The 18,642-nt window shown below is 38.3% G+C and overlaps 1 protein-coding gene and 1 long non-coding RNA gene across 17 annotated transcripts in view; one reads left to right on the forward strand and one right to left on the reverse strand.

The window, feature by feature from the left end:
* The window catches only part of Hivep2 (HIVEP zinc finger 2), a 179,597-nt gene extending 173,592 nt beyond the window's left edge, over positions 1–6,005 (forward strand). For all 16 annotated transcript variants that reach the window (XM_077802085.1, XM_026397625.2, XM_026397630.2 and 13 more), the window contains one exon: positions 4,731–6,005. In XM_077802085.1, coding sequence (XP_077658211.1) covers positions 4,731–5,555 — 825 coding nt within the window. In that variant the 3' untranslated portion in view covers positions 5,556–6,005. The remainder of the gene's footprint in view (positions 1–4,730) is intronic.
* LOC144256685 (uncharacterized) lies at positions 5,930–7,203 on the reverse strand. Its single transcript, XR_013344198.1, has 2 exons — positions 6,749–7,203; positions 5,930–6,717 (listed from the first exon to the last, which is right to left on the reverse strand). It is a non-coding gene; the product is annotated as an uncharacterized LOC144256685 (long non-coding RNA).
* Positions 7,204–18,642: the final 11,439 nt, after the last annotated feature.

Here is an 18,642-nt window from a genome sequence, read left to right on the forward strand (position 1 = left end):
GAGACATGCACAGCCATCAGGAAATCATTTATTCGCCAAGCCCATAAATTAGCAAGCTAAGAAAAAGAGCTGTATTTCTACAGGTTTTGTATCTTGGCAAGAGTGGAAAGGAGGGATCTTCTTCAGTTTAGGCCAATGCAGCATGAATAGAGAGCAGTAAATCCCTCGCATTGTGGGATGGCAGGTCTGGGGCGGGTGTCAAATGCTGTCTCTGATAGAGACACAATCCTGCTGGCAGGGTGCAGTAGAGGAGCTTTGTCCTGCCATCCCCTGCTGCTCTTGTTCCAGCATTGGCCAGGTGCATTGAGACCATGCCTGTGGAAGGCTGTGGAGCATATTTAGTGAACTGCCGTCATAAAAAGCAAGCTGATAGTGCACGCACGCTGTGGTTATTAAAAAAAAAAAATGGCAACCCACGATCAACACTCAGGCAAAGGAATTGAAGGAGTGGATCAAGGGAATTCATCTGATTTTTAAATATGTGCTCAAAAAGTTGTTTTTGGAAGGAGACTGGTTTTATTGGTTGTTGATTTTGACCCAGATTTTCAGTATTTGTTTCTTTTGCTTCATTTTTTTTTTTAAATCAACTCACCTAAATATTAAGTCAAGTTGTTAAACTTGACCATTGATGAAGGTTTTGGTCTATTGCCTAGTTAATTCTCATTAGAGATGGATAGCCTGCTGCATGCGTGTGTGTGTGTGTGTGTGTGTGTGTGTGTGTAGTGATACATTTATTGAGATGAAGATTAAGAAAGAAATGTGATTCAGATCCATAAGATTATGAGGTATTAGCCTTGAGACATGGACCAGAGATGTAAAACTGGATGTCACAAGCATGTAAAGCCAAGCTTACAAAACAGGCAAGGGAAGCCATGATAGTGAATGTAATCAAATAAAAGGGAGTTTATATCATATTAAAAAGACAGGCAAAAAGGACACAGGACTTCCAATTTCGTAAGCTGTCTTAGTCTATTTTCTGCTGCTCTGACTAGATATCACAGACTAGGAAATTTGCAAAGAATAGAGGATTATTTGGCTCATGGTTCTGGATGCACAGAGGTCCCAGGGCAAGGTGCCAGGGTCTGCTCAGCATCTGGTGAGGGCCTTCTTGCTGCAACATAGCATGGTAGAGGATGGTGCACAGTGAGATAGAACATGCTTACTAACTTAGGTCTCTCTTCCTCTTTTTATAAAGCCACTGATACAGTCATGGAAGCCCCACCCTCATGATCTCATCTAATTTCTTAAAAAATTTTTTTTTGGTTATACATGATACTAGAATATACTTTGATATATTTATGCAAGCATAGATTATATCTTACAATGAAGAATAGACCTGAGAATCCTCCGTCAAGCAGAAATAGTGGTCCCCATAATTTCTCATTTTATGCTTTCTCACCTTTTTAAGGGACAGAGGAGAACAAGATTCCTGTGGCCAGAGCAAAATAGACCTGATAGTACTGGGAGAAGTATTTCTTCTGATTGCTGTGTTAGATAAAGGCTTCACCTTCTTTCATAATTATGAAATATCTATGGAATAATAGAAAAATAATCCCCTTTAATGAACATTCTGTTAGTCATGCCTTTTCTTTTGCTTAACATTGCTAGAAGCCTCAGGGGGCTTGGCATGAAGGGACCTTGGTGCCCAGTGTGTCATACTGATTCTTGCTTGGTCTGGACTTACAGACTCAGGGGCAGATTGAGAGGACATATGATACATGCCACCGATATTCCTACCACCTTGCCATTTTTGCCCTAACTCCTTCTGGTTAGTTTTCATTTTTAGAGAAATGGGAGTAAAAGTGAAGAGTCTTTTATACATTCATTCAGTAAATATTTTTGAGGATCTATCATGTGTGACTGAAGGATGGAATAATGTTATAGTTTCTAACCTTAACTCTTTTGTTTAAATCAAATACATTTTCTTTTCCATCCTCAAGTTTTGGTAGATAAATGACAAAGAAAAATTAAGGAAGGAAGGAAGAAAGTAAAGAAGGAAATAAGGAAGGGAGAATGAGAGAAAAATAAAAATGTGTAATACAGATGAACATCGTGTCCAGTGAAACACTCACCATCCAGTGTCTCCCTCATTGTCTGTGTGACCTTGGGCAAGTCACTTCGCCTCTTGGCCACCATTATATATCTGTCTGTGACAGCCAGGGAGGTGGACTGTGCGGACTTCTATTCCAGGAAGAACGTTCCATTTAGCTGTAAGGAATGAAGTGAGCTGACAGCCTCCTTCTGTTATCACTTCAGGACACTTGGCAGGTTTCAAGTCAAGGTCACTTCCCTGCAGCACCCCTCACCCCCCCACCAGTGACCACAGATCAGTCACCTCTCCCTTTGCATTTGCTTGAGATACCCTCCTGCTCACTGCTGCCCCCAAGGAAGCACTTGCTCTTCTATCTCTTTCCGAGTCTTCCAGAGGGACCCTGATGACACACTGTGGAAAAGATGAATGAGAGAGTGTATGGGAAATGGTGATAAAGCTGTGTGTACTCTAGGTCTCTAATATGCATAAATACATGTATGCATACACACACTCACACACACACACACACACCTAGCATAATCCACAGCTGAATTCAATGATCATTTTTCCCTGACAGGTTTTTCCTCTTGAGATTTAAATAGGATGGGGGTTTTTCTCAACATTGTGATAAGGTCCAAATTGCAAATTAATAGGATTGCAAATGGAGTAAAAACCAAAGTAGAGAAAAACATGCATTATGCTAATTTGTTTGGAGGGTGCAGGAGAGTAAAATGGGAAGAGAAGGATGTGTGGAAGTGCTGGAGACGGTGACATGGTGGAAATTCTATGTGTACACTCACTTCTATGGTTGCTATCATCTCAATTCTGACCAGGGCAGCTCTGAATTGGAAACTTTTATTATTAAGACAAAATCTTATTGGATTTAGAACCTATGGGATGTATTCTAGTTTTAGAAGACAGATCATCACTCGCTTGGTCAGCCTGGAGTTGGGGATCTCAAATAGCTTGGCGTACGTAGTGTCACCTCTCTCTCACTGTCCTCTGCCAGCCCCTTCCCCGAGGGCCCCAGTTCTGCACTCTGACAAGGGGGTTCACTGGGTGACACAGAAGAGCAGCCAAAAGTAAAATGGAAAAAACAATCACATTCCAATTTATTTTAAACTTTTAGATCTTTGGAAAGTGTGATGAAAAGAAAATTTGATTTCATTATCTTGAAAGACTATTATCATAGGTATGAAAGTTTCTTCTACCTTAGCTGCCGTTTGGAGAAGGAGACATCTCCTTTTCTAAACCAGAGCAAAGGCAAGAGAGATTTTATGTGTATTTGCATTTAAATGATTCTTTCTTGTACTATAAAATTCCTACTTTCCATAGCTTATGAGGTCCTGGTGATTACAGGGTTGATGATTACACCATTTCACCTGCATATCTAGAAGAAGTCATTTGTTTCTAGCTTGAATAAGGTGTAGCCGACAGCAGACTAAATGCCAAGCATGGCACAGAGTTGTGGGGGTAATGCATAATTTATAGTTCCTGAGCCAGTCTCACAATCTAAATAGAACGAGATGAGTCCTTAGTGGTATAGAGCATTCCTTGAGTTTTAGACCGAAGCTTCCTTGAAATGAATTAGAATTTTTTTGATCTCTCTCCTGCATTACTGCCACACTTGATAGGTTTATTTCTATCTTCAGTTCTCAAAACAAACAGTGGAGCTCCCTTTTAAATGATAGTCCATTAACAGAATGAATCATAGTAATTAAAATCTAATAATCTCATCAAAACCTGATAATAGGACAGTCTGAGCTGTATTTGGGTACAGAAACTTATTTAGAAAATAAGTTCTTCATTTTCAGGACTGTGAATAGGAAATATGGAATTTGGGCCCTAAGTTTTAAATGTCTTTAGTTCATTAAAGAGATTTAAGTGAAAATAACATCAACAAAGGATTTAAGACACGACACAATCATCTTTGGTTCCTAGCTATGTTTTTGAGTATAGATACTTAACTGTCTGAAATAGTTAGGGTTAACAACTTCTTGGATGTGTAGTTTCCTTACAGAATTGCCATTGATGTAAGGTTTTTGATTTGGAAAGGCTATTTTTTGCAGAGGCTGGTCTTCTACACTGAACATCTCTTGAGCAGGAAATTAGTGCTTTAGACCAACACCTTGTTCACTGGAGAATGTAGTCTGAGTCTTCCCCATCGGCTTGTTATCCTTTCTGTGAGAAGTTCAAAAAAAAAAAAAAAAAAAAAAAAAAGCTAATTTTCAGCTTGTCACTCTTAATTATACACATCAACCCTAAGAGAAATCTTAAAAATCAGCCCACTATATAAACAGATGGCACTTTTTAAAAAATTTCCTATCGAATTTAAAACGGTTATTAGTTTTTTGTTTTCGTTTTTGTTTTTGGCTTGGTAATTTATTTTTCTGGTGACTATCCATTATTTTTTTTTATTCTCTCTTATGAAGAAAACAGAGCTAAAATGTGTCTCTGTTCCCAAGGGAAAATACTGAATACTTCATCACCTTGCTGTTGAAAAACAAAAGTAACTTTTCACAGGCTGACACCTTCATTCCGGGACCAGAAAGGAGAAATCTGTTTTGTTTTGAAAAATGAGAAGTTGACAGTTGTTGTAGTGCATTGTGGCCTGGGCGTGAGTTAAAGAAGGATAGGCTTGACCCAAGAAAGGAGAGTGGTTGCATGTGAATTGTGTGTTCTTTGTTTTCTTGTGCAGAACTTAAGAAGAGGATTACCTCAGGTTCCTTACTTCAGTCTCTATGGAGACCAAGAAGGTGCTTATGAACATCAAGGCTCCAGCCTTTTCCCTGAGGGTCCTACTGACTATGTCTTCAGTCATCTTCCACTCCACTCTCAGCAGCAAGTTCGAGCTCCTATCCCCATGGTGCCAGTTGGTGGGATCCAAATGGTTCACTCCATACCGCCGGCCCTTTCTGGTTTACATCCTCCACCTACATTGCCTCTGCCAATGGAGGGCCCTGAGGAGAAGAAAGGGGCGCCCGGGGAGCCCTTCCCCAAGGATCCCTATGCTCTCTCCAGGCAGCAGGAGAAGCGTGCGCCTCACGTTTTGCAGTCATCTGGTCTACCGAGCACTCCCTCCTCGCCTCGGCTACTGATGAAACAGAGCACTTCGGAAGACAGCCTAAATGCAACAGAGCGGGAACAGGAGGAGAACATACAGACTTGTACAAAAGCCATTGCCTCTCTCCGGATTGCCACCGAAGAGGCTGCCCTGCTTGGGGCTGATCAGCCAGCCCGGGTGCAGGAGCCCCTCCAAAAACCCTTGGAAAGTGCACATGTTGGCATTAGACACTTTAGCGGGCCTGAGCCAGGTCAGCCCTGTACCTCAGCTGCCCACCCTGACTTGCATGATGGTGAAAAGGACAATTTTGGTACATCACAGACTGCATTGGCTCACTCCACGTTTCACAGCCAGAGTCCTGTGGATGAGAAACGGTTGGACTTCCACAGCAGCAAGGAGTTCTCTTCAAGCACAGAGGAAGGCCACAAGCCTTCATCAGGGAAGAGTCAGCTACATTGATCTAAGATGCATGGAGACTTTCATTTCCACATGCCCCCCCCCCCTTTTATTGTTTTTGTTTTCGTTTTTCTAGAAATAGAAGTAATCGAGTTTATAGCATGCCTGTCCTAAGTTACGGTAGTTTGCTATTATATATACTTTTGTTATTTCAAAAGAATTAGGTAAATTACCAAGTCATCATGAGCCTGACCAAAACAAAATTTGAAATTAACCTATTGGGTCTGGTACTTTTAAAATTGTACAGATGTTTGTGCCTTTTCTTTACTTTGCTTATATTCTTATAAGCATTTTTTAGCAGTAATTTGTACATATTTTAGAATTTGTGTATCTGCTTTGTAATAAATGTAATTTCTTTCCTTTTTTGGACACTTGGATCTAAATGATGTAAAGCAAAACAGCATCAATATATACGTGAGGTTGCACTAAAACATATTTTTATATGATAAAAACTGAACAGCTTTTATGTACAGCTCTGATTCTGTAATACTAATATTTATTTACTTTGTTTCATAAATTGTACATTTTTTCTTAATGTTGTGGATTGCTTTTCTATGTGAAGCATGGGATTTACTGTTGCGTAACTAGAACAACAATGTACATTGTAAACAAGATATTTAAACTAGAGTACCTTATTCTGCACTTATGCATTAGTTACAAAAAAAAAAAAAGATAAAGGATGTATCAGTCAGTTCTTAACTCTTGTAAATTTTTTTTTTGTCTCTTGTTTGCCGGATTGACTATAACTTAAGTGCTGATTGTGATTTTAAACTGATAGTACCGTAAAGCATTAAAGTAAACAATGTGCTATTGTGAGTTTTTTCAAAGCTTTATAAAACAGTTATAAATAATATTAAAAGTATTTGGTCTTATGTGAACATGTTGATCTATATACTCATCTAAAAATATGGGAAAACATTCCGCCCCATGTAAATATGTACAAGTGCATCACTGGTACAATTTTATGTAACTCAGTTGGACACTAGGTTGCCACAGACCTATGCTAGGGTGTCTTTAAAAATTAAAGTGACAAAGCACATGGGACTGTGTAGAGCTTGGTTATCGGCCGGCCCGGTGGCTTGGCAGGCAGTGCTGTGCGCTGCCCTTGGAGAAGACCTGGGCTTAGAGATCTCCCTGGTCCTTGCTGCACAGGATGGTGACTGAACTAAGGCTACACAGAGGGGCCACACTTGGACGCCCAGGAATCGATGAGGAAGCTGGGAAGGGGGTCGAGACCTCTCCCCATCTCTTCCCGTCAGCCTGCCCACAAGGTAACAGGGGTAACATCTATCTGCATTAGGGGAAGTCACCTTCCCCTTTGTGTAGGGGAAAAGTGTCACACTCCTGGCTATCTCAGGGGGAACGTTGAAAAAAAGATTGCAAGGGAAAATGACCTGAGGGGGGGGATGATATCTTTTGTATAGAACATTCAGAATGGTTTTGATTAGTGTTGAAGATGGGAAGAGCCTTTGTAGGTCCCAAAGAACAGAGCGGAGGGAGGGGGTACAGCAACATGTGCACCCACACGCACGCGTGTGTGCACGTGCACACACACAATCTGGGTTACCTTTGTGCTACATAGTGGATTATAATTCTGTGAAACCAAGTTTGTATATTGAATTACATTAAGGAGTGTTCTTTAAAAAGAGAAATAAATGTACAATTACATGCTTGAGGTGTCTAATTCTTATGTGTTTTACATTTTAATTTCTCCATTTTGTTTCTAAAGGAATTTTGATGCTGCTGACATACCATCTGTGCTTTTAATTGCTCGGCTCCGCCCACCCTGTGGCATGCCGAGTATGGATGCTTTTAACAAGTGAGAGGACAATCTTTGGCTTCCATTGGTCATCTGAGTAGGACAGATAGTGGTCACCAAAGTGAGGGCTCTGGGAATGGATACATCTGTCCTAAGCCTGGCCTGAGCTGCGCACACCACATCAGAATAAAGCAAATTATTTTCCTTTCTGTCGCTCAGCATGAAGACTTATCAGAAATGACACTGGATAAAACTTGCCTTTTCTTTTTCTTTTTTCATTTATTTATTTATTTATTTTGCTTTTCTGCCAGAGTGACTAAAGTAAAAACAAAAACGACCCTGAAATATACCTTAAAGTAACCACACATCACCTTTCTTTTATTATGAAGAATAGAATCCTTTTCTTTATAAAAGCAGCAGCTCATTAAAGGTCAAAATCTCAAATCGGTAGATTTACAACTTACCTATATCATTTTATGAGTCAGACTGGCTTTTTAAACTATGTTTTACAAAGGTGAATTAAAGGTCAACACAACCAGCCTGCCTAGTATCTCTTAAAAAGAAGAATCCTTGATGAAGTAGGGCAGTTTGTGTCTTAGTCTTCATTGACACGTGTGTGTCTGTGATCCCCAGCCACAGGAACTCGCCCTTCCTCCTTTGTCTAATCCATCACTCATGAATTCACTCATTCATTCATAAAAAGTTTTGAGTGCCTGCTATGAACCAATAGATACTGGGCTCTTAGAGTCACCCAGGAATATTTCTACAATCTCCAAGTAAATAGGAGAGATGTACATGAGCTCGTGTGTATAATACAATGTTAGTGCTGAGGTAATTGTACATTCGGCATTTTGTAATTACATTCATCCTGCTGAGAATGGGAAGAAGGAGGCTTCATTCTGGAGGCATGGAACACAGCCTCAGAACAATACATTAGCTAACTAAATCAACCCAAATTTCCATCACCTACCTTACGACAGTGTCCTGCATGCTCGGTGTATAGTACTGAACAAATCAGATAAAGTCCTTGCCTTCATGGAGTCTATTTTCTAGTGGGGAGGGCATTAAATAAAAGAGGTGGGAATGCACATGTTAAATGACCCAGAATGTGTGAAATATGTAAATGCAAAAACAAAATAAAAACAAATGGAGCTGGCTCCCAGGGCATATGACTTGATGGTGCATGATTAAGGTAGAAAGGAACAGCAAACTCCAGTTTCCCAATCCAGCCTGTAATAAATGGGGAGCCAAGAAAGGATTGAGAGAAGAGAGTGACTTTGCTCTGGTTGTTGATGTTATTATAATTATTATCCTTTAGGGGAAAAACCCCACCATGTGGCATTCTGAAGATAATGGGTAAGAGGGAGAGAGATTGGAAGCAGGGAGGCCAGCTAGGAGAATGACAAAGTGACATCATTTTCATGGACATAAAAACAGCAACAACAGATGCAGCAGGACTGCTAAAAGAAGTAACAGTTTTACTAAACAAAGTGAAACCGATAATAGCTAGAGTGCCTTGGTATTGTGGGTGAAAGATATGATGAGTTTTTAAGGTGGGCAACAGAAGGAGAAGGGGGTGATTAACCCACAAAAGACAGTGAATTTGTACAATATGCAGGTAAAGAAATGAGCTGCCCTTAGCAGTTCACAACAAAAGGCAGGAGTTTGGTTTGCCAGTGCTCATCATGCAGAGAGAGCTGAAGTAAATGAAATCCCTGGGGAACTGCAGATAGTGGAAGAGGAAGTTTGAGGACTTTGAAAGGTGGATCAGGGATATTAGAAGTAGGAAGTATATATTTGCAAAGACATCTCATTATTTGCACTGAATGCTAGGGATACAAAATTTTGTGATTTATTTGAAAACCCAATTATCATCATAAATTCTCTCTGATAATTTTCAAAAATGCAAACCTTAATAACATCTTTTTTTTTCTTTTAGAGAAAAAAATTAGCCAACATTCTTTGTGGAATTATTTAGCAATAGTATTTACTTAGTAGCATGATGGCAGCCTTCCTATGAAACAATTAATTAGAGATTTTTACACTAACCTGTCATTCACAAGTGTCTTCAAAGTCTAGGGTTCAGGGAAGTTGCATAAAGTTTTCAAAGCGCCACATGGGGTTCACTGAAGAACCAAGGCTAAAACAGAAAAACACCCCAACTCTCTTTCCAGATTTGCTCAGAGAACAGTTCTCAGTCATTTATGTTCCTCTCACTTAGATCTACATTATGATCACAACAATTTACAGTGGAATTTTCTAGGGCTGAATAAGCTCAGAATAACACAAGCAACACAAAGCCTATTTCTGCCCTAGATAGCTAAGGTGGTTGATAATTTAGAATATATCACTAAACACAGTTGCATCTACCATGTCACAGTAGATCCCCCACCCACAACACACCCAGGGGCTGCTTGGCTTCATACAGTACATGATGAGTTCCCTGTGCTTTCTGAGTTGGGAGAAACAGGGTTACCTGTACTTTACAGGCAGTAAATAAATCAGGGTTGGCCATGCGGTAGTACCAAAGGAAATGACAGAAGTTATTTTATTTGGCATTGAAATGTGCCTGAAGATTAACAAAGATAAGGTGCTGACCTTTGATTTTCTAGAACTCTCTGTAGATCACTTTATATATGTATGCCTATTGCTTAGCAAAAACTAGGGTCACCTTCCAAAATAACGCTAGTCATAAAAACAAATTTAACCAACAGATTTTCTCTCCATTCACTAAGTGCCTGCCTGCGATATATTTCAGAGTCAGCAATTGATCCCCGGCATGTTTATACTTTGAGAAGATTTCAAGTTTTGTTGACTTATTGAAATCCAAGTATAATAAATACACAGTATGATATGAATAAAATTTAATTTCAGAAAAGCAAAAATAGGATGTTTAATAGTGATACATTTTTCATTCCATTAAAAATCATGTTCATGAAAAAAAGTATTTTAAAATAAAAAATTTCTACTAAAGATGCCTAAATATCTAAATGATCAGGTCATATTCTCCAAGGCAAAATGAAAAGGTGCAGCAGTTTTGTGAAAAATTAAGAGAGAAAAAGTAAGAAAGATCCAATGGGCGCAAAGCGAGGGGATCACCTGAGCAACTGCTGGCTTCCGTGCCCCAACAGGAGGTGTGACGACTTGAATTGCCAGTAAAAGCTGAAAGAAGTCTGTGTCCTCACAGGTCTTGCTCATTAACAGCCAAATGTCCAGCTCTGGAAGGTCAAGAGGCAAGTGGTGCGATTCACTAAGTACATCTTGCATATCTCCACTCCCAGGGAGACTGTGTTTTGAGTTCTATGTCCTACTGTAAGACACCAACATTCAATTCTAGGAATAACGTGTCTCAAGATTTTAAGGTAGGAGGTAGTGTTAGATTTTGCAGACTCAAAATAGTTATCCTTGAGTTACCATCTTATCATTGTACCATGAAGGAAAAACTACACAGACACACACACACACACACACACACACACACACACAAACACACATATTGCACATGGTCAAGGACCTAGGCTTTCAATGAAGACAGCATTCCAATACAAAAGAATTTTTAGCCATAATGATAAGTAATACGTGCTCACCTTGTTTTTGTGTTTCTTTTGTTTTCTGGCAGTGCTGGGGATTGAACCCTGGGCCTTATGCATACTAGACAAGTGTTCTACCCTTGAGCTATACCTCCAGCCCACTGGCCTTGTTTTAAGTGCTTTCATCTATTTGTTCATTTAGCATCACAAAATTGAGAGAAGTAATTTCATGAAGTTAATACACCTACTAAGTGGGCAAGTGGGCAGTTACATTTTGAAGCAGTAAAGACCAACAGAAGTTTCAGCTTTGATAAAAATTGTTCTATATCTGGGCTTTCTGATACAAAATATCCTCTAGCAACATGCAGCTATTGGCAGTTGAAATATGGTGCATGTGACTTAAAAAAAACTGGATTCTTTCATTTTAATTCTATTTAATTTAAACTTCAGCAGCCACATGCGGCTATTAGCTATTGAGTAGGAAAGCGACAAGAGACAGGTTAAGCAAGAAATGAGAGACACAGACCAGGCAGAGATACACACTTCTATATAAGTCTAAATCTTGAAGTATCTTGGAGGGAACCCTAGACATTCCTAAAACTAAAGAGATATAGCATATAGCATGTAGATAGATGTAATTTAGGTGATAGATACTCATTATTTCATTCATGAAAGGAATAATAATTCTCATCTTGCAGATCACTAAAGAATGGTAAGAAAAGAACTGTAACTTATATGAATTGCCCACAATTACCCAGCTCAGTTTCAAACCCAGGTCTGCCTCATTCCAGAATCATCCATTCAATTATTACATTATTTGTTTGATATTCATTTATAGCTGCAAGCTTTAAAAGGAAATTCATCATCCGTTCAAAAATATATATTGACAGAGCCCTCTGCACTGCAATGGACAGTAGGCGAGAATGCCACAGAGCCAGAGAGCAAGATGATAGCACTTCAGCTTGAATAAAGAAATCATTGCAAAGTGAACATGGATTTGAGACTCTTACCTGTAAGAAGAGATTTCCAATCTAAGCTGAAAGTGGCTGCAGGTGTCAGAGGCATGAGGGTACCAGGTACATGCAGAACATAAAAGGGGTCATGAGCCCAGGGAAATCTCTGGCAAGTTCCCATGGCAAGTGAGAACAGAACATGTTGGGGTAAAATAGGACAAGTTCTGCCTAGAAAGAGTACAGATGAGGTTGAGAGGCCAGAAGAGGGATACTAAGAGATGTAGCTGCCAGATGAAAAAAGATCAGATCTTGCAGGATCTTGAAAATCATTTTTAGAAATTTAAACTTTAGCCTAATAGCTATTTGGCAATTAGAAGATGGTAGGTAGAAAAGTGGTGTAACAGGATTTGTGGTTTAGTGAGTTAAAGGACCTTAATATAGACTACACCATCCAATACAAGAACTACCTGGGGCCATGGACAACTTGAAATGTGGCTAGTCCATATAGACATGTTGACGATCTACTTAATTTTTCACCATGACAACATGTGGTAAAATTATTTTGGATACATATTTTAATACAATTTAACATTATATTAAAATTAATTTAGCATGTTGCTTTAAAAATATAATTGTACCAAAAAATTTACAGTTGCAGATGTGGCTTGCATTGTATTTCTATTGGATGGTGCTTGTGATATAATAGATCCTAGGGCATGAGAGAAGACAATAAGCTCAACCAGGTGGCTATTGCCATAAAAGTGGCCTGAAATAATGTAGTAGTGACTAAGACGAAGGAAAACAGATAGATTTGAAATACATGGTGGAGGTAGAATTGATGGGCTGATGGGTATTATTGTTTGGCTCTTGGAAGAGAGAAGAGCCATGGATATGGGTTCAAGATGATACCTTTCCACAATAATGTTAAATCCTGGGGAAGGGCAGGTTTTGGAGAGCTGAGATCAGTTTGGTAACTGTCTTTGTGAGTGTGAAGGGTCTATAGGATGTCTGAAAGTTCCAGGGAGCACTTGGATCTGTGGTTCTCCTGAACCTGTATCAATAACAATACCCTATACAATTTAAATCTGTCATATGCCAAACATTTATTATCTCACTTAATCCTTATATGTACTAGTTGATAATAATATGCTCATACTGTCTTCCTTGATTTTTGTTGCTTTATAGAAGTGGTTCACAATCTCATCAAATTTAATGAATCCCCTTTCTTAGTACATATTTTACAATGCTCCTTTGATATAATTTGTCAACACATAAAATTTCCAAAATTTCAGTACAATACTCTAATTGTACATAAAGATGAAATGACAAGAAAGAAAATCATATCTATTTATTTAATAGTTAGATGGTCTTTATTGGAGCTAAAGATTAGAGTAAAAATGTAATGAAGAAATTAAGTATTTGCATCTCTTCATAGATTGCCAGAAATATGACAATTACATACTCACGTGCCAATCTATTGTACGAGAAGCTCATGTACCACAAGTTAACATTTGTCATAAGGACATGATTTTCTGAAATGGTAAAAAGAACAAACAAAAAATACTTGGAAAGTTTCAAGCAAAACAAACTACAACATTTTCTCCATTTACATAGTACATTCCCTCATAGGAAATTTAGTCTGCACTCAGTTCTCCCGTAATGCTTTTTTTAAATTTCGTTCCAGTGCAATTGATGTAGGAAAGCGTAACACGTTTACTTATGCATGGCTTTTTTATTGATAAACTCTAGGGGAAGGCAGAAAACAGCACTCAGCTGAAGGAGCCATGTGGGAATACACCAACGCGCGCACACACACACACACACACACACACACACACTCTCCAGGCCTGTGCTGGCCACCTCATTTCAGCACAGGTGTTGCATGCTGCACCTTGATGTACATGGTAGGTGGTGGTAAAACTTTCCATCCAGTTTCAGATAATTCTTCTCCACCCTTTCACAATAGTTCACAAACTGTAGCTCTTCCCGTTGCTCACTGCCACTAGCAAACTTTAGGTCTTTCTCAAGCTGAGTGCTGTGTTAATTGTAGTACTTGTGTATTTCTTAACCATTTAATGCGTGTAAAACCACACAGCCATTTTCACTGATGTCTCTTCTTTTTCTGCATGTGCTGCTGAGGAAATTTTTGGGTAGTTTCCTAACCTTATTTTCAGCCATATAGTTTTTACCACAGAGTTTTACATAGCACAGTGATTTTTTTTTTGAATACTCAGGTCTTCTTATAGCAAAAATGACATATTAAAATCTACTTGGGAATAAACAAAAGAGGTGAAAGACCTCTTTAATGAAAACTAAAGAACACTAAAGAAAGAAATTGAAGAAGACCTTAGAAGATGGAAAGATCTCCCATGCTCTTGGATAGGAAAAATTAATGTTGTCAAAATGGCCATACTACTCAAAATACTATACAGATTCAACACGATTCCAATTAAAATTCCAATGTCATTCCTTATAGAAATAGAAAAAGCAATCATAAAACTTATTTGGAAAAATAAGAGACCCAGAATAGCCAAAGTAATCCTTAGCAAGAAGAGTGAAGTAGGAGGCATCACAATACCAGACCTTAAACTATACTACAAAGCTATAGTAAGAAAAACAACATGGTTTTGGCACCAAAATAAAAATGTAAACCAATGGCACAGAATAGAAGACACAGAGACAAACTCACATAAATGCAGTTATCTCATACTAGACAAAGATGCCAAAAACATATAGTGGAGAAAAGATAGCCTCTTCAACAAATGGTGCTGGGAGAACTAGAAATCCATAGGCAGAAAAATGAAAATAAAACCCTATCTCTCACCATGCACAAAACTCAACTCAAGGTGGATCAAAAACCTGGAAATTAGACCAGAGACCCTGCACCTAATAGAGGAAAGAGTAGGCCCAAATCTTCATCATGTTGGACTAGGCCCAAATTCCTTAACAAGACTCCTAAAGTGCAAGAAATAAAATCAAGAATTAATAAATTGGAGAGATCAAACTAAAAAGCTTCTTTTCAGCAAAAGAAACAATCAATGAGATGAACAGAGAGCCTATATTTGGGGAAAAATTTTTTCCACACACACAACAGATAGGGCACTAATCTCTAGGATATATAAAGAACTCAAAAAATTTAACACCAAAAAAACAAACAACCCAATCAGTAAGTGGGCTAAGGATCTGAACAGACACTTCTCAGAAGAAGATATACATTCAATCAACAAATATATGAAAAAATGATCAACATATATAGTAATTAGAGAAATGCAAATAAAAACTACTCTAAGATTTCATCCCATGCCAGTCAAAATGGCAGTTATCAATAATACAGAAAACAAAAATGTTAGTGAGGATGTGGGGAAAAAGGCACATTCACACATTGCTGGTGGGACTGCAAATTGGTGCAACCAATTTGGAAAGCAGTATGGAGATTCCTTAGAAAACTTGGAATGGGACCCCATTTGACCCAGCTATCCCACTCTTCTGTCTATACCCAAATGACGTAAAACTAGTGTACTATTGTAACACAGCCACATCAGTGTTCATAGCAGCACAATTCACAATAGTTAAACTGTGGAAGCACCCTAGATGCTCTTCAGTAGATAAATGGATAAAGAAACTGTGGTATACATACACAATGGAATGTTACTCAGCATTAAAATAGAATAAAATCATGGCATTTTCAGGTAAATGGATGGAGGTGGAGAATATCCTACTAAATGAAGTAAGCAAATCCCAAAAAATCCAAAGCCTGCATGTTCTTCTGCTGATCCATAATAAGGAGTCGGGAGGCATGAGAAAAATGGAGGAACTTTGGGCAAAGGGGAGGGAACGTAGGGCAGGTGCACGGGGGCAGGAAAGATGGTGGAATGAGATGGACATCATTACCCTAGGTACATGTATGACTGCACATATGGTGTGACGCTACATTATGTACAACCAGAGAAATGTCAAGTTGTGCTGCAATTGTGTACAATGAATCATAATAAATTCGGCTGTCATATACACCTAATTAAAATCAATTAATTAATTAAAAAAATCTATGCATCCCTAATTTGTCTTTATAATCAGAGTTAAACTCTAGGTTCACAAAAATATAAATGGTGTTTTCATTTTCATCAGTGTCTTGTCCTGAGGGACTTTCAAATAGTATAAAACTCTTCTGCATGTTGCTAGAACACCAACATTCTAGAACTCTGCTTACTAAATGCCAGCCCTGCAATCCTGACACCAATCAAAAAGACTCAGTAAATTCCCAAAATACCCTGGCTGGGGTTGATATTGACACAGTTGAGAACTACCAGTCTGTTTGAAGCTGGAGGAAGTAGATCAAGATAAATAGAAATCAGTCAGTCAGAAATGCATTTGTTACTCCTAAAAGGCTCATCTTTAATATAGAATCAAACATTCTGAATGCTATTTCTAAGAAAATATGTTAAAGCACTTGATTTTTATAAGCATATCCTGAATGAAACTGCTGACACATAAATATATCCATAGTGTGTTAAGACTGCTACATTTTAGCTTAAAAATAATGATGGTAGAACGGCTTTGTTTCTACTATTTGCTACTATGTCTAAGATGATCAGGTTCAAGTCCATGTAAGACAGACACCAAGCTCACTACTGTTTTGGTATACCACTCTAGATCCTGCAGTCTAACCATTATCATGTTTATTTAATTATAGTAGCATGAAGGATTTGTAAAACTTACCAACATGCAAATGTTGCTTTACACACACAGATCTTTGAATGAACTTCATGATAACTATATATTTTAGATTTTTTTATATATTCATAATAATAGATTTGTAATAACTATATCGTTTCATTCCCTTCATAACCCTAACTGAATGCTCAAGGGTACTCTTTTTTCCTTTGAATTAAGTGCATTTGTTATAATCTCATTCAATTTATGCAAGTTGTGTGGGTTATTGTAATTGCAAATTTAAATCTTAGACCAACTTATGAAATATGAGTGCCAAAAAAGAGAAGGCTTACATCTATGGCTGAGTTAACTATGTTGGAAGGACCTTAATAGGGAAGAGGTATTAGGAAAATAGCCATTTAATTATGTGTGGGAAATTAGAAAAATATAATAAAAATGAAAAGCAATTCTACCCCACAACTGATTCTTAAATGTCTATAAGTTTTCATTCCTCTTTAACTAAAGTAGAATTGGAATTTAGGCAATGTGTCTTTGTGGACTGTAATTAAGTTACCTTACTGCCAGAATGGTTCTCAAATTATATATCCATCCTCAAAGGTAAGGGTGTTCTATACTACCTCAAAAGATGGCAAACATATGCATTGAAAAAATTTTAAGTTAAAAATAAAAATAAAAATATTTTTAAAATACTAGGTGTCAATTTTCATGATTCTTCTGCTTTTAAAAATTAACCAACCATTTGTTCTGATTGCACTGTGTGAGATGACTTTCACCACGTGTCCATGGCATTTCTAGGATCTGGGGCAGGAGAGCTAAACCACGACAACTAAAAATGGGATATTCACAAATAAAGCAAATTATATAGACATGTATTTTCCTTTGTGGCTTTGGATCCAGTATAAATGATTATTATAAATAAGAATAATTTATCTGTCCTATCTTCTGAAGAAAACAAAACAAAATCTAAGGAAAATTCCAAAATGAGTACTTATTAACTGTTTTCTCCTCCAACCTTCTCTGTTTCCACATTAATCATCTTTTACATGAGATAGATAGAGGAGATTAATGAGTTGCACCTCAACTTAAATTGAAAACATCACCACGGAAACCTTCTTTTCACATTCTTTAACCATGACTGAGATCTCAGAATTAAAATAACTATTTTGAGGCCAACCAGTAACTATAAACACCAATATAAACAAATCCTGTCCGGTGAGGAAGGATGACAAGAATGAGCAGGAATGGTATTTTGGAATGTTGATTTATTTATTCCAAATTTATGCCAGGAAAGCCTCCCCCTCCCCCTTCTAGGGAGACCATAGGCCATATAACATTTTGGATTTAGACATGTTTAGGATAATTGACATCAGGCCCACCCCTATCTACTTAATACCTATAAAGTTCCAGGAAAAAAATCTTTTTGCTGTTTCCTTGGTTAAATATTATTTACAAATTCTTGAAGAGAGGGAGATTCTGAGAGGTATTGGATGTCCCCAAAGCCAGACCTTCCACATCTCTCCAATCTTCCTCCTTCCATCAAAATGCTGCTTTGCTTCCAGATTCACAGGACTCTGCAGCTAGGGGTGTGGTGACAAGCGACAGGATTTGGATTTGGAGGAGAGGCACTTTTTGCAAACATTGGTCCACAATTGTCTGTACTCCTTGAAAGACTAGTAAAAGCCGTTGTCCTTGACACTATCAGATGAGATCTCTTTTTACTAACTCTTGCTATCTAGTGGATTTTTTTTATTTAAATAGAAATATTGCTGCTTGTCTTTGTGACCTCATTTTTAAGTCAAGGTTAGGCAGAGCATGGTAATAGGGCACGTGAGCCTCCTCAGCCCCTTCCCACCCCTTTGGCAGCATTGATAATCTGAGGTGGTCCTCTTTCTCAAGAGGCAGCTCACGTATTGTCAGTGAGCAGAGAGGCCCAGGAACCAAACTACACTGAGTCAAATGTGAGCTTTGCTACTTCCTAAGATGGTGGCCTTGGGGAAGTTAGGGAAGCTTACTGCTGGAACAAATAGTCCCAACACTTCAAAGACCTGGTACCCAACAGTACATTACTCACTCTTGAGAGATTCAGCAGGTATCTCCCCTGTCAGAGATGATTTAGAGCAGGGCTTGGTACACTGGGCCCTATGAGCTGCATTAGGTCTGTTGTACTTTTCTGGGTA

Source organism: Urocitellus parryii, chromosome 8 (assembly GCF_045843805.1).
Source record: "Urocitellus parryii isolate mUroPar1 chromosome 8, mUroPar1.hap1, whole genome shotgun sequence".
NCBI lineage: Eukaryota > Metazoa > Chordata > Mammalia > Rodentia > Sciuridae > Urocitellus > Urocitellus parryii.